Source organism: Haemaphysalis longicornis, unplaced genomic scaffold (genome assembly GCF_048455015.1).
Source record: "Haemaphysalis longicornis isolate Haplotype H1 unplaced genomic scaffold, Haemaphysalis longicornis Haplotype H1 scaffold_1, whole genome shotgun sequence".
NCBI classification, from domain to species: domain Eukaryota; kingdom Metazoa; phylum Arthropoda; class Arachnida; order Ixodida; family Ixodidae; genus Haemaphysalis; species Haemaphysalis longicornis.
Genome location: NW_027526203.1, coordinates 311,518,509 through 311,535,836, shown reverse-complemented (window position 1 = coordinate 311,535,836; position 17,328 = coordinate 311,518,509). Strand labels below are relative to the sequence as shown.

General features: G+C 45.1%; 1 protein-coding gene across 2 annotated transcripts; it reads right to left on the bottom strand.

Moving 5' to 3' along the window:
* Positions 1–373: 373 nt before the first annotated feature.
* LOC144149995 (kelch-like protein 26) lies at positions 374–16,943 on the bottom strand. 2 transcript variants are annotated; one of them, XM_077681770.1, is made up of 2 exons: positions 16,582–16,943; positions 374–9,846 (listed from the first exon to the last, which is right to left on the bottom strand). In XM_077681770.1, the coding sequence occupies exon 2, from the start codon at positions 9,701–9,703 to the stop codon at positions 7,886–7,888; it is 1,818 nt and encodes a 605-aa protein (XP_077537896.1). In that variant the 5' UTR covers positions 9,704–9,846; positions 16,582–16,943; the 3' UTR covers positions 374–7,885. The 2 variants fall into 2 exon arrangements, with proteins under 2 accessions (XP_077537896.1, XP_077537887.1); XM_077681761.1 differs by having other exon boundaries at positions 374–9,827.
* Between the last annotated feature and the right edge of the window lie 385 nt (positions 16,944–17,328).

Sequence of the window (17,328 nt, the reverse complement as noted above, 5' to 3'; positions counted from 1 at the left end):
CCATAGGGGAAAACAGGTTTTTCTTTAGTTGCAAAAAACCCGAGCACTGCTGTTTTGTGCTATTTAAAAATAACACATCATCATCATTAACAGCCTACTCAGGTCCACTGCAAGATGAATGCCTCTCCCATTGACTTCCAACCACTCCTGTCCTGCACTGCTGAACACATACGGAAGCAAAATACAGCCTTTGTTAAAAATTTGAGTGCAATCAAGCCAGTGATTTGCTAAAAATACTTCTACCAAGCTGATTCTATGTTGCAACACCCTGTACAATGGAACCACGCGAGCGCACTATTCAGCCCCATCAAAATGACCATTATGGGCTAAAGTATACATAACTGGTCAGAGGGCAAACTAGTTCCAGTGAGCAAAAAGATACCAACACACTTTATTAGAAGTAAACTTTCAATATTTAATAAATAGTATCACAGAGTCTTCTTTTTACAATGTCATAGTGTACAGCAAGACATAAAAGAAGTATAACACAAGGCCACATGTTGTGGTAATAGTCACTTAAATGTGTGGTGCATTGTAAGGGCCACATTAGTCACATAAAAGACACAAAGGGAAAGAGAAACAGAATAAAAGTACACATTTCCTTCTTGGAAAAGCAGACTGCCATGGAACAAAATCCTTGAAGCAAGCAGCAGACGACATAAGCGCGGGTGCTAACAATCACTGGTGGAACAGAACCATTTTTTTTGTTTGCTGTCTGCAACTCCAGTTGCCCCCAAAGCCAACACACCAGATCAACTACAACGCCTGTTATTCTAAAGCAGATTTGCTCTTTCTTTGCCTCAGACACAAGCTGCACAGGCTGGCACATATACGACAGCAAAGAAATTTCTGGCAGTCAAAACATTATACCATTCGAAGTCTTTCTAGTTACGATCAACACCATTCACCAACTTTCAATAAAAACCTCCAAGTTTAAGTCAGCAGACCAATGCAAGAAGTTTGAAGGCTGTGCAACAGCAGCCAATTCATAACCCTTAGCTCTGCTAGACAAGGCTAGTTTTCACCCGTTTCTCTGAACGTCAAACCAAACTTGTACCAACAATACAGTAGCATTTCAACGTTGCCCTACTTAGCCAAATGCAGATGGGACAAATAAGGTGCAGTTGTTGGTTGCACTGCAGCACATGGTCAATGCAAAACTACACCTAAACCAGACCCTTGAGTTTAGCCACTGCAAAAGCTATCATGAGCACGACGACCTCGTAATGCAGACGACATATATGGTGATCTGGCTCAGCACAATGGTCACTCTAAAGCTTCAAAGCACTGTAAGCAGGCAAGGGCACTAATTAACTTCTACAGTAACTACTTCCATCAACAGAAGGCTCCAGCTTGCGCCAAAGTAAAAGAGCAAGCAACAAGAAAAGCCAGGGAAGCAGGAACGAAAAAGACGTTCTGTAGATTCTCAATCACACAACCCGTTTGGTTGATTGTACAAACCACAAGCTACTATGGATCTGATAGCAACCTGAGGTTGCTTTAAAGGGATGCTTGTAAAACGACAAATTTTGGAAATGAACAATGCACCAGCAGTTCTACAGAACTTCAAAAATTTTATCCAATCACAGGACTTATAGCAAACAGTGTGGACACAACCCCCTGGGTACGGTAAGCAAAGGGAGCAGAAAGAAACCACGGAAGGCATACTTCTACATTTCGTAACAGTTTGCCTCAGGGCTTGCTGCCGTAGACAAACACAGAGGGGACAGCGCTGAACCCTTCAACGAGTTGACAAGTTCTGTTGCATGGTGGCTTTGGCGGACTGGCAGACAAAATAGTGGGGCACGTAATAAAATACCCTGACCACTCTAGGCAAACTGCATAGTACCACTGTGCCAAGTATTATATGCATACACCATAATATCTAAGGAAGCAGAAAACCAACTGTCTCCCCTCACGTACACAATGCAACTAAAATGCAGAAATATTAGACAAACTTTTCTCTCAGCAGAAAGAATTTCAGCCACAATTTGTCACAATGAATGAGCCAATGTCAAGGGGAAAGGAGGTGTAACACCACCACAAACCACCGGCCAAGGTATCACACAGCACCAAGCTTATATTCTACCAGGCATGAAATCTGCAAGTCAATAGGCATTTTCTGCGCTCAATTTTGGTTGTGGAACATGTTAACTTTGCTCTCTATTTCACAACACCTGTGAAGGCAGCTGCCATTACTATGACCATCTCAGTGCGTGCTTAGGAGCACTAACCACAGTGCAAGAATATATTTAGGAGGCGAAATGCCCATTGCAGCGACGGCAACGTGGATGAGTGACCCGAAATGTCACAGTGAATACTAATGTGGACTGCGAAGCTTCGCAGCTCCCACAGCGAAGGAGATGACAGCAGCAACTGATGGACAAGCTAATAGTAGCCACATTCCCTCTGCGACAACGCCGCATTTCAGCTGCACAGCAGAATGCCGATCGTGGCGTCCACACAATTCTTTCCCCTGCAACAGATTCCGCTAGCTTAACCTGCGCCTAGTGCTTGCGACGTTATCTAGCCATCCCAGGCAGTGAAGCTTCCCCCCCTGTCTTGTTTCATACTCCGTGGCACTAACACAGCACAATATTTTACTCTTCATTTTGCACCAAAATAAACGAAAGGGAGTGATTTCTTTTTACAAAGGCAGCAGCCACAATGAGTGGACAAGTGAGAATAAAAGCAAACCACTGCTATTGACCTTTCTACCAGTACGTAACATTGCATACTGTACACACATAACGACAACAGAACATCAACACTGATGAAACCAACACAGTTCTACAACAGCTCACATCAAAATGGCAAATTTATAAAAATAAGTGAACCCAGTACTCGGAGAAGTAGAAAGTGACAAAAATAGAAAAAAAAAAAAAGAAAGCTAGCTAACAGCATTCCAAGAAAAATAACTGCACTGCAAGTTCCATTATGGGGCACCGCAGAACAAATGCACTCATTGACATCCACAGACAAAGTAAGCCATAATTTGGACCATAGCCCTGCCCTCACGATGCGGGGCATGCAAATGGACTACACATGGCAGTTTAATGCTAATACGACAAGCAATTTGAACCATTTCTGGTCAGGTAAAAATTGCCATCTGGCTACATACCCCTCCAGTTGGCATTCTTATGGGTCTTTTAGTGCCCCATAAAGAAAAGTTCCACTAAAAAATTTGGTTATAAGCACTTAAATGAAGCATGTTTTTGGCTCCAATGAGTCTTCAGTGGAATTTCTTTTAAATGTGGCACCCCTCCAGAGTGGATGCCAGGCTTACCACATGTCTAACCATAAAAAATTATTTTCCTTTTCTGAACTGTTGTTGAGGTTGACAATTCTGTCGAATGTGGCACAAAGTTTTCTTTGTCACTGAAGTTGTCTTACTCTTCACAAAATCACTAGCCAACTTTCCGCAAAATGCGAGTGGTGGAATGGAAGCATTTATATGCATCCGAAACGACACGATAAAAATATTTTTCGGCGCCGGTACGGTGCTACCTTCCTCACGACAAAAGGAAAATAGCTAAGCTACAGGTAACAACTATTGTCATAAAATTTTCACAACCGAAATGACAAGTGAAATGTCTTGCCAGGATGCCGCACACAAGCAGCGCAGTTTTCGCCCATTGCTAGGCAATGGGAGAAAATACCCGGACCGGAGAAGGCAAACACTAGCGTGACAGATACCACAAAGGAGTGTTACACACATTGTAGCAGAAGTGAACACAAGATAAGTAAAACTGAAACCAACATGCTTCACCTAGTTCAAAATATTTTAAGCCAGACACCTGCAGTTCAACCTTTTTTAAAAAGCCCCATTTTGTAGCACTGATAAAAACAATACACTAAAGTTCAGTCTAAGTTTCACATTCAAGAGCAGTTCAGTCTAAGTTTCACATTCAAGAGCAGTTATAACACACAGGAAGCATTACACTGGAGAGGTCGAACTTCACTTCTTTGAAATTACTATGTATACTGGAAAACTGGGCGTGTATTAGCTAGCCTCGCTGCAAATGACGTCAAAATACAACAGTCATCCACCAACCCTGCCCTGGAACTCCCTCTCCTCTCCCCACCTCTGACCCCTCACACTCTGCCCCTCCTCACTCGCTCCTCCAATGATGGACCACGTAAGGACCACGTAAGGACTGCTCGAGTACTATCTGTTGGGACTTGGTTTCTGTTGCGCTTGAAGCAGCTCGAGCCAACAATTGTTTTATTGCTTCCTTTTCTCTCGTCTCCCTTCCACACCATCTTTAACTTTTTATTTGCTATAGTTAAAACTAATCCAACATGCATTCCTAATCACGAATGCCGGTATGCTTGATCATGTACTTTTATTTTGCCTCAAATACACCTGTTCCCTCTCCACTGAATGTGGACACATATGAGCCACGGCAGCAGCTTTAGTAGTTTGGACGTCTTGCCCATAGTACACACCTCGTGTTCAAGCATTCTTTCACCTTTTTTTTTTTTTTGGCTGGGAAGCTAAATCAAGTGACGGACAGACCAAAAATTTTCGTGTTTAGGTGGCTTAAGAAAGTCTACCGTCTCTAAAAAATTCGCCCTAAAAAGCAACAGCGAGGCATTAACTAATGTGCAATAATAACAAAAGAGTAAATTTGGCAGAAGTGAAGTAACGAACTATTGAAAGTACCATTACCTATGATGTGTAGGACAAGATAGAAGTTACACGTAAGATAGATGGTATTAAGGGATCCGATCTCTTACAACATAACATTTGCTGGTGCATTTAGTAAATAACATACACACACAGGATACTATAGGATTTTACGGTTTCAACTCCAACAACATATAAAGGCTACACAGTTGAAGTGGCAACAACAGATGAACAATTCTGATAACTGGTATCACATTATGTTGCCTCAGCGAGAGAATTTTCGTTAGTGCATGGGTCTAAAGCAAAGATAATTAGTATTCCCTGTGTAGCACCTTAAATAAACTGCAAATTTATATCTACTGCAGAAGCATAGAACGTGTAGCATCTGTATCCTAGCTGTTATAGCTTCTTTTATGGCTTTAGCTTTGTCATGGCTTCTTGGCTTTTTACGTTGCAGTAAATACAAAGCTGAAGATGCTCGGTGATAACAGGTCTAAATCTTCAGAGCAGAATCACGACAGAAACTAATTATGAATGCTACGAAACTGGTAATACACAAAGAGTCAACCACGAGTTCTTAATGCAAGGGGACAAGGGAGCAGGGAAACTGCCAAGGTTCAAACGGTTATAAAGCATAAACCACCCTAATCAATCAGTGAAAAATGAATTTGATACTTTCGAGCATTCTAGAAGCTTCAGATTTCACTGCAACTATATGTACCCCACACACAGAAAGATAAAACAGGGTAGGCACCCTCAGTGATAATACCAAAACATGTCTCGGCGCCTTTGCGATATATTAACAAAAATACGCCTACCACAAAAATATTTTGGTATCTTAATGCTGACTGATAGATGAACACATGAATACTGCTGAGATATCAATGAAGCTGTAAGAGGGCAAATGAGGCTTCATTAAGGTTCATCTTGCAAATGACACCAGCCTCCATATAGTTTCTTTCAAAGGCAGGGAGAGCAATGAAACGCTATGGTTCAAAAATGGCAGGAATAGGAAAAGAACTGCGAAGTCACACATCCCTTTCTTTCAACCCCTCCCCCCCTCCCCCCTCCAAATACTCTGGTGCCAGCCAAAATTACCGTATTTTCGCAATTCTAAGCACCCTCCCCTACTTTTCGGGAAATGTGTAAAAAAAGGTTTGCATGCGAATCTAAGCACCCTCTTTTCTAAGCAACCATCGCAACGTGGATTTCAGACACGTGGAAGCGGGCCCGAGTTGACATTCTGGCCATGTTATTTATGGAGTTTCCAATTACAACTCACTTTAATGGGATAGAAGATGACCTGCTGGGGGGTACTGAGAGCGGTGGCCCACACGGCACAATGTACTCGAATGGTAGGGAGGTGGACTGAGTATCAGACGCAAGTGTTAGGTTTACTGTCTGTACCTATTTTCCTTTTGAATGTTTCCCAAATAAAACATTATTCCTTGCACCCGTCTCATCGAGATATGGCCGCGAAAAAAAAGTATCGCGGAGGGGGGGAGGGAAGGAATCGCGGAAAAAGGGGGGTGCTTCGAATCTAGTAAATACGGCAATTGAAAATAATTTTTATGTCAAAGCTGGCGCTTGGGCAAGTTGGTAATCTATATTCTTGAAGTTCACGGTCCAAAATACAAAGACTAGCGGAATGGTGAGACAATTTATATGTGAAAGGATCTGGGCTTGCAAGCCACTTGGAGTGTGGCATTTTACCCCCCCCTCCCCTCCCTTATCTATTTCTATATTAAATAAAAAGATGAGCTCTCAACTGCATGCTCTTTGACAGTACTGAATACTGGCTTCCATCATTCTGGCATAGCCGTTTATTTTTGTGCAAATACTGCAATACTCCTGGGATAAGGGGCAATTAGAGTGTGAAAAAAAAAAAACACAAGAAATTTGACAGTACACAAACCATTAGGCAGCATGCTCCGTAAAAATCAGTCACAGGAGCATTTGAACATTTTTACACAGGATAGGCATCTATAATTCCCGCAAAAAAGCAGCAAAAGACCAAATTGCAGCAGCGTAATTTATGAAAGCACTCTGCTTCGTGAGAGGTCGTACCCATACTCTTTATAGTGTGCGCTGAGCTGCAGGTACTGGCTGATGGCGTTAGACCTCAAAGCAGGGCGTCAGGCCCAACATCGTCCCCTCCCTCAACTGCACATCAGCCTTTTCGTGAGCTACGAACAGAAAAATAAGAAGGCTTCAAACAGGGTTCCCCCGATTTCATAGATGCATCCTTACACTTGCATTTAAATGCCGATTCTAACCGTGAAATGGCCAAAAACAAAATTTTTCAAGGCTGAGAAAGTATGAAAAGTCCTTACAAATCAGCATGACATTATCGTAGCTTGTGTAGTGGCCGCTAATAGAGCAATGTTTTTTCTGTTGCACTGCGCTTTACAGTAAAACTAAGACTCTAGACTTCAACAAACCAAATAATGAATAATAATAACCAACATGCTAAAATGTCACTACCAATAATACCTCACTTGCATTTTGCCAGAGGATTCTTGCCAGCATTGTAAAAAAATGTACAGATGCCAACAAGCAGAAATGTACAGTTGATTGCACAAGCAGAAAATCTGCTTGCCATTCAACCTGAGATGACAGAAGAACTGAAGCAGTGCTTGGTTTGGCTCTTCTCGTCTTAAGCCCTCATTGTGCATTGCCTGTCATTTAAGTTAGTAAAAAAGAGCATAAGGAACAATGCACTCTCAGGGCTAAAAACTGCCATCAGGGACCTAAATTTCTTTTACATAGGCATCATTCATGTTTCTGCTAGTCATGCTAAGCAGGTTTGATATTTGATGACAAACCAATCCAACTGTTATAACCTCCATAAAGCTGTAATATATGAGCAGAAGCAGAGGCCCATTTTAGGGATATTGTAGTGGAAATTCCCAACTGTCTTTCCAACTCTTTTAGAGTGCAAAGTTACAGGCATTCGTTATATCCTCTTGCAAGTCCAGACATCATTGCCCCTTTTAGGAATACAGGAAAACTAAGCTAAGTATATGCATGTACAGTAAGTGGGTACATGCAAAATCAGACGAACACTTAAAAAATATGCAGCTAAACATCCCCCTAAAAAATGTTTAAAATAAGCTGTAAGAGACATGGAAAGGGAAAAAAAAAAGCTTTCTCTAGTTCCCACAGCCCAGCTCCTTTCTGTGTAGCCCAAATTTGTAAAAGCGGTGCATTGCTGTTAGCATAAAACCAGTGTCGCCTAACAGTGATCAATACAGCTCACATCAAGGTCTTGTCCGAGATAACATCTAGGTCATCTCTGCAGCGAGGGACAAAAAGTGTACAGCACACGTGCTCCCAGATGTCCTGAGGATACGGCTCCGCTTCCTCCCACCCCAGACTCCCATCTAGGTCAAACCTTTCGACAATTCCACTAGCCCTGTCAAATGTTGTGTCACTGTGAAAACCGCCCACAGTGTAGAGCCATGATCCGAGCACTGCCACACCTGCGTGGTACCGTGGAGTTGGCACAGTAGTCACAGCTGTCCACATATTTGCAGCGATGTCGTACGACTCCACAGACTCTGCCAGCACTCGCGTGCCTGTTCCGCCATCCTCGTACCACCCTCCGCACACCACGAGACGGTCACCGTAGACCACCATGGAGTGGTCGGCTCGGGGTGTGGACATGGGCATCATCGTTTCCCAGCTGTCGCTGCGCGTGTCATAGCGAAGCAGGGCACTGAGAACCGAGTCTGCGTTGAGGCCACCCGAAACGAACAGGTAGGGGCCCCAGGCGGCTCCAGCGTGCTGCGTTCGTGCCCCAGGCAGTGGGGCCACGGGCATCCAGATGTCTGCGAGCGGGTCGTAGCGCTCACAGTGGGCTTCCCCATCCTCGGGGGCATCCACATCGCCCAGAACCTCCCCTGCACCCCCCACGGCGTACAGGTGGTCGCGTGCCACACACAGCGCGAAGCGGCAGCGCTCCCAGCGCATGGGGGCCATGGTAGACCATTCCCCGGCCAGGGCGTTGTAACGGAAACCGAATGGGTGCACATTCTCCTGGTGCAGGCTCTGGTTAAAGCAGCCACCCACCACGTACAGCTCATTCCCAAGAACCGCAGTGCCAAAGTTGCACTGCTCGACGTGCGGGATGGAGGTGAGGTACTTCCAGCGGCCGGCACTTGGCAGGTAGTAGGTGATTTCGTTTGTCACTCCCGACAGGCCAAAGCCCCCCACTTTGAGCAGCACCAGCTCCATGCCTCGAGTATTCACAAGGCTCGGGGGCGGCTGGCCACCAATGCCCGACAAGTGGGGGGGAATCCTGCGCGAAAAAAGGCACTGCAGCACTGGCGAGTCCCATAGCTCGGCAAGCTTGGATGCTGGAATTTCCGAGAAGCACACGTACGAGACCAACTTGCGTGCCTGAGAGAGGCGATCGCCTATGTTGCAGGCCACCCAGCTGAGAACAAACGAAAGCACATCACCTTCGGGGCAGTTCACAGGGAAATCGCAAGCAAGCAGGTGTTCCATTTGCGTCGTTGAGAGCCGCTGGAATTCGGGTGTCTTCGCAAACTGGTGCAGGTTTGCACACATAAAGCGGTAGACTCGTTTGCGGAGCCTTCGCAACGAGTACGTTTCTGCAAGTGTAGCGACATCAATGCAATTGTCAAGGTCCAGCTGGTCTTGGAGGTAGGAAGAGCAGGCCTCGACAATGGGGGTCAGTCCAACATGATTGGCTGTAGCCAGGACATCCTGAATGTTGGCCAAGCTAAGCACCAGCCGCGATGTATATGCATATTCAAGCAGACAACGCAGGCCTTGAGCACTGACTCCATTGAGACAAATCTCGGGCTGACGGCTCTCAAGCATGGCATCTGTAAACATGGCACGGAAGTAGTCGCTGCACGCTGCAAGCACGGCACGGTGGGCTTTGAACTCGCGTCCACCGGCAATGAGAGTCACGTCCAGAAGCTGTCCCCGGGCTCGCAACAGGTTGAGGCCATTGAGGAGTGCGTTGGCATGTGGCGGAGACTCGAAGTGAACCATTCGGAACCCAGGTACTGTTCCGTCACTGTGCCTTGAGACTTCCTTCATCCTGTGCTGTGTGATTCCCTGCGCAACTTGATGTCTTTTCACTCCTGCTTGCTGCTGTCCACTCAGTATGAAGAGGTGCCTTGCTGTAGAATCATGATCGCGACGAGACCGCTGGCAGTGCTACCTGGGAATAAAAGACACACCTGGTTTCTCAGTGAGCATGTCAAGACAAAAGACCAAGGGGAGAGCACTACTCTGCATGCACCTTACCCACAGAAGCTTCTACAACTGCACTTTTGGAAAAGTTCTCAACGTAAGCAAGCACCTGTCCCTCATTCTAAATCAATTTGTAAAATGGTAATTGCTTATATCCACCAAATGCTGCATAAATTCTGGTTTTATCAGTTGATCTAAGCACAAAACACAGGTTATTTTAGAGTGTGTTGGAAATGGCTTAACTTCAATGGTTGTAGGTTTTCAATGGTGACTGTACAACGTAGGAATGCCCATTCTGCATTTCTGCTTTCAAAACTAGCAAGTTCCACATTTCCCAAATGTTTCTTTAGATATCTAGGCTTCAAGTTGAAGCTTTAAGCCCCAAAACACTGCCTTTTCTATAAAGCAGGCTACATGCTTCAGTGCAGGCGTCTGGACTAACAAGGACAACATGGGCTTTGCTGTTGTGTACCCAAATATCAAAAAATGCCCGATTTGATTGATTGATTGTAGGGTTTAACGCGCCGACGCAACGCGGGCGATGAGGCGCGCCGTAGTGGAGGACTCCGGATTAATTTTGACCACCTGGGGATCTTTTAGGTGCGCCGAAATCTCGTACACACGGGCGTTTTTGCTTTTCGCCTCCATCAGAAAAACGGCCGCCGCGGCCGGGAATCGAACCCGCGACCTCGTGCTCAGCAGCGCAACGCCTTAGCCACTGAGCTACCGCGGCGGGTGAAAAATGCCCGAGGATTACAATACTCCCTAATACAAAATTTGTGCGCAGCATGAACTGCAGTCTTCTCGGTCAAGGCGCATAGCTGCTGTGTCCCAGCAAGTGATCGCAGGATCATAGGACGCACGGCGGTGCGCATTACTCTGCCGCTATCTCGGAGCGCGTCGGCGCCGCCAAGCATGTTGTTGTAAATCGTGTTTGAACCTCCTGCGCAAATGTCACGTAGTTCAAATAAGCTATGCAACGACGATGACAACGAAAGACCTGAAGGACCGATGAACGTGCAGCATGCAGTGCAATCTGGGCTTCTGTGCTTTTTGTAAACTTGAAAGAACAAGACACTGGCTGTCATGGATACCTGGTTTTGCGTTTCCTTTCTCTGGTGCCGCTAGACGCCGAGGGTGGTTTTAAAACGTCTGGCACGGGCTCGGCATACTGCCTTCTCCCTCACACTTTTGGAGGAGCGTCTTGTGCTACCTCGGCGAACCGCCCTCCCCCTCACAATTTCGCAACACTCTCCTCCTCCGTTTTCTTTTAGTCTTCCCATCGTTTGTTCGGTTACAACGCCACCACCAAACCGCCAAACTGCTGCGAAAAATAAAATGTAGATATTTGTGCCTTGCACTTCCACCAAACTGCAGTCACTGTGGCCAGGAATTGAAGCTGCAAGATTGCGCCGTGCAGCATCAGGTTCCGCCAGCTGCTACGCAATCACTAAGTTCTACTCTTGGTGACACAACTAACCCGCTGTTTCACTGCAATTACTGAAGTACTTGGTGTAACCTATACAGAGCAGGTTTTATGTTGTGATGACTTTCAACTCAACTCTAACTAGCCATCTTGTACCATTTGGTGTGCCATGTTTGAGTGAATAGGTCAGACAGAATGTTCAATTGCGAACATGAGAATCTGCCTTAAAAAAAAAAAAAAACGAATGCACGCACACGCACACACACAAAAAACTGTGTAAGCCCTTGCTCTGTGGTTTTCATTCCAACCTCCACACTAGCTACTGCAGATGAGTAGCACTCTTTTGCTGCTTTTACTGGCAAGCTACAAACTGCAGTTACACAGTGTTTTATTACTGATTTGTGCACACAAGAAAAACGTATTAGCAATATCACAAGGTAATAGGAGTGTTGCACATGACACATGCATTTTTATTATTTCATGCAATAGAAATCTGGCACATAGATTTCAGTGTTAACGTGAGCGCTCTTATAACAGAGGATACAGATGAGCCAAAATTAATCGTTAACACAAAGATGTGAATATGTATAACACATAAAATACACCAATTTTCGTGCCAGTGAAATTAGGGTGTAATATCACCACACTTACACCGTACAATGACTGCACCTAGTTTTGATGAACAAGCCATTGAAATATCCTGCCTCCACAGAAAGAAATTGAGAATGTGGTGTGTTCTAATTTCATATAGCCCCCACAGCACTATTAGATTCCATTGTATATGTTACATGAATGCTGCTTTTGCATGTGCACAAGGAAGCACACTAAAGCCCCTGATATCAGGCAACGTGCAAACCACTTGACATCTTGGCAGAACATTCATTGTGGTTAATTAATTGCCTTTGGCCATGAGTACTATTTTAACGCGTAGCCTGTATCAGAATACAGGAGCACAAGCTTATTCCACTGCATGAAAATATATATATAGTATATAAAAAAATCTGAGAAAGCCATAACTGCACATACAACTGGTGCAAAACAAAATTTGGGTACAAATTTCACCTCCTTTGAAAGCTGCACGCCAACTGCACTCAAATTTCAAGTCGGCCAAATTTAGTTTGAATGTACAGTACATACCACCAAACCAGCTGTGACATGACTGGTAGCCCCGTGAAATATGCGGTTAATTAATTAGAAGCGGTTAAAATAGCTTCGTCCCAGACGATGCACCTGCCAGCGGATTGCGCAAACAGCCCCGAAGCGGAAGTGATATTGCGGCCGGCCCCGCGCTTTTTCCTACGGCCAGCCGGGGGAACCGGTCAAGCTCCGGTGGGCGATTGCGGAGCGTTGCACGCAGGTTCACCCCAGCCGGCCGGCCGTGTGCGGCCGCTCGATCGCCGGCTGGGCCGGCTGGAGCATCACTTCAGCTTGGCCGTAATGGCCGTGCTCCCCTCAATTTCGGTTTAGAAATACCCAATATCTGATGGTCGTCTGCGCCGTGGATACGCGCATTTCAGCACTCATATTTTGTATCTTGCAGTATTTTTTGGTAGACTATATGTAAATTACGTTTCCAAGAGGTTGGAATTTTGAGTGCAGTTGGCCTTTAAAAGGCCATTGAAGTAAGTAATGAACGTATAATTACCTCACCAGAATAAAACATAAAAAGTTGGAGCCTTGTTTCGAGTTTTTTTTGGCCGATTTCCATGCATTTTATAGCAATAAAATAAAGTTCCATTTCTCTTGCACTCCTCCCGCCCCTGCTCCGGCAATTTGTTGAAATCGGCCATGGCAACACAAGGCCAAGTTGCAGGACTAAGTTTAGCGGATTTCATGCTCAACCTGTGTGACGTGCGTGTGAACAAACAAAAAGATGGCAGCACTCATGAAATGGTTGAAAAATCAAAATTTTAGAGGGACACTGAAGTGAATTTGTCAAGCTCCCATTTTTGCATGCACTGCATAGACTGGCTCAAATTAACAAACTTTTCACCGTTTATCCGGTTGATAAGCCGGTAATTATTTTATAAAGCGCGAAAGAAGAAAAACTACCATGCGCGGTCTGCGCCGGCCGCACCAACTAAACGCTGTGACAACGGGAGGAGATGCACTGTGATTGGACGATGTCCAAGATTAGCATTCAAACAAGTTTCGGTTTCGGTTCTGTAAAACAACATGCTTGACATCCGACAGCATCGTTGGATGGGCATTCTCGATATCTCAGTAAGCGTCGTACCGCGCTTCTGCCATGTTGTCAGGTGTAAAATGCCCAAGATCGCGGTGGCTCAGTGGCTAAGGTGTTGCGCTGCTGAGCACGAGGTCGCGGGTTCGATTCCCAGCCGCCGCGGCCGCTTTTCTGATGGAGGCGAAAAGCAAAAACGCCCGTGTGTACGAGATTTCGCCGCACGTTAAAGATCCCCAGGTGGTCAAAATTAATCCGGAGCCCTCCACTACGGCGCGCCTCATCGCCTGCGTTGCGTCGGCGCATTAAAAACTACAATCAATCAATCAAAATGCCTCAGATAAGCCTCCCAGGATGGCTTGGAATCATAGCAATCACTACCCGAGGCCTACGCAGTGGATGAACGACCTCCGCGTCCCCGCAGGCGCTCAAATGCCATGTGCTTTTCCCCCATTTTTGGAGCTTGCCTCACTTATGCCTGTATCGTAAAAAAGTGTGCAAAAAGGCGAAGAGTCTTGATTCTGGCCTGTGCCCACTGCCCGCAAGCAGTCGGGCTTACGGCAACAGCACACCAACGAGAACTCGCTAGCGCGTCAGTGTCAGCCTGCACGCGTTCTGTGAACTAGTTCGTGGAGCAGTGAACGTTACGGCCCAAAAATGGTGAACTCAGTATAGAAAACATTGGCCGAAAACGAAAAAGTCAACTTACCAAAAAAAAGAAAGAAAGAAAAGAATGTACCCTCGGGGATTCGAACTTGTGACTTGCAAAATAACATACCTAGCGCTCCAGACCACTCAGCCACAGGCCAGCGCTGCCAGCGTTGGAAATATAAGGTATATAATGTATAACCAGTTTACACTTTTATTTAGTTTTACCATTTCAAGCAGCTTAGGTGACTATTTGTTGCATAGCGCTCATGCAGTAAGCGTCCCCCAAATTTCCACAATATCTCACGTCTAGCAAATGCATTTCTTAAGACGGAAAAGCGTTCGCAGATGTGTGGTCGTGCTGCTGACCGCTGTGCTTGTTCACCCAGCGCAAAAAAGTGCTTCCTGCTCCCTAGTTTTGCGCTGAATGGTAAAAGTTCCAGTTGATTTTATTTCCTTAGTACCTATATTGACTTCGCTGACTCTTCTCCTGCCTTCAAGTGGCCTTAGATTTTCCTACTAGCGTACCAGTCAGCGAAGCACGTCGCATGTGCGCTTGTGCAGCGCTTTTGTGGAGCGACCTGCACTTGGAGCTAGATACAGTGTACAAACTAACAAAGTAAAGAGAGGCACATTCTTCCATTCACAAACGTGTCGTGGCTTAGCTTCAACTGAGCGAACGAATTGCGACGACCCGTCGGCGGCCGGTGGACTAAACGCTGGGCCGACTGGTTCTGTCGGAAGGTCGGCGAGCCGTGCAGTAGCGCAGTCAAGCCAAGTCATCTCCTCCTGACGTCACACGAAAACGCCACAGAAAATGGGCGAGGATGCAGAGAGGACAGCATTTTCGAATTGATTTTTCTATTAAATAAATTCGCGTAAACGCACTCAGAGTGGTCGAAACATGGCCTATGGACTCCGGACTACAATTTGCGCTAGTAATCCCGCAATGTTTACGAATCACTTCAGTGTCCCTTTAAGGGCTCTGATAGCATAGCAGCGCATGGTGTTTTCTCAACTAGTACCCTTTAGAGATAAACAAAGACTCTAACCATCCGTTAAACAGACAAATAATTAAATACACGAGTTCATTGCTCAATGCAAAGATGAACACAATGACCAATTCACTTAGGTGTCCCTTTATAGCAAAGAGTTACGTAAACAAATTTTGCTGAAAAGCAATTTTCTCGGACAAACCGCTGGCTGACTCCTGCGGTAATTGTACAGGAGTAAGCCAGTGGAAAACCTACGTTCAAATAGCAACATGTTGGGTACCATTGTGGTTCAGTCAGGAAAAAAAAAAAAAAAAAAAAAGCCCTCGCTGGGGCCACTACGTATTGATTAGGCACCTAAAACGACCCTGGTGTTGAAGCACATAAGTGTAATTTGAGCGTGACAATTTACTTGTGAAAAAAAAAAGCACATAAGATGCTAGTCTGACAAAAAAAAAATTGCTTTTAAAGAACCAACATGTATGCAACTGCCGCAGTGCAAAAATTCTGATAATTTGGTAGCATAATAGCTACTGCAGCTCACAAGTCGTGATACAATGTTGAAAAAAGTGTTATTCAGATTTTCAACATTTCTTTGCTGATTGCGGCCAAAATAATGGCCCAGCTTCTTCCACATCTTTCTTTCCCTGAATGAAAACATTTTGTTTTGCCCACTCTTTCATTCAGAACAGTTCAATTCTTAGCAACAGCTTTTGCACTGTAACCTATTCCCTACGGGGAGCGGGATTTCTGACAATGACAATGTCAGCTCGTTTTACGGATAATATTTCGGTCGATGTAACGGAATCTTTCACGCATCAGTGTTGACTCTTTCATCACAAGCAATCATTCGAACTGCTGCAGGACCGTCGCAGACGACGGTATATTGTTTTGGTAAAAGCTGCGCAGACAACAGGATTACAGCAATTTAGCTTTATCGTATTTTCTTGCAACAAGTCCCGAATGACCTTCTCAAGAAGTCCTGAGAGCTACAGCTACCATTTTCACAATAGGCGCTACGAAAGCGGAACAACAACAACAACAAAAAGAGATCTCGTACGCAGAGTTATGTTGCCGGAAAAGTTTACTGTGATAAAGGCAAAGTAAAAAAAAAATCTATGCCAACGCTTTCGACGCTTCGTAACCTTCAAAATGTCATTGTGTCGAACAAATGTACCAGCCCAAATGTGTTCGACCAACGTTTTGCGTGACATTCAAATTCATACTCAAATTCCAAAATCAGGCGGCAGGTGATATGAACCTGACGCCAATAGATCCCAAAACGTACAAACGTTACGTGCGAGTTTACAAACGGAGCAAATTAAGCGTTAGGTAGCATTGCACACTCTGCAGGAAACTGCACAAGGCTTCATGCACTAACTACAGAAATTAGGCGTTATCGCTTATATTACCTTCCAGATGCAAATCTTCAAGCGAAAAAAATTCTGCTCCCTGTGCTTCGCTAAAAGCTTACCTGCAGCACGCCGCATGAGGATGGTCCCATCTCACGAAACGCATTGCAAGCTAGTACCACAGAACAGGGACCAAACCAGTAACAGCTCGGAACAGCGAAATGTCGATATCACGGACAGCTGTTTTTGTGGTTCAAGAGCTAGGACTAACATGGGTAAAACGGAGCGGATCGGCAACTTCTCGGATTACATATGCCTGATAGCTCACGAAGAAAGTACACATATGTCTAACTTTACAAGTTCTATTACTGGGGGTTGTAAAGACGTTACTGAGTGCGGGAGTTTCCAGTAAAAGCTGATTAGCAGCGACCTCAAGGCGAAAGTAGCGAAAGAGAGAGAAATAAAACACAGCTGGCTTTGGCTGCACTTTCGTTGGCTCGCGCGCAAAGGCGAGGGTCTACGCGCGAGCCACGCCAAGAACGGAACGTATCGGGAGAAAGGCGGGAGAACGGAAATAGGTATGGGTAATTTACCGTTAAACGTAATACTTCAGATAAATTGTAACAGAGAAAAAGAAGTTTTGACAGCATGACAGATAAAAGGAGCGAGTGATCGTAGGTTTGTACTCATGATAGCGGCAGCCTCCAATTAGTGAAAATAAAGCCGATTTAGAGATCATGCGTGAGATTTGTCGAACGATTTAAGAAGTTGTTTCTTAACGAAAAAAAATGCTGAATACGTTGGCATTTTCCAACAAGAAATGCGGCTTAAACCTTGTTTTATGTGCTTAAACCAGTTAACACTTCTGC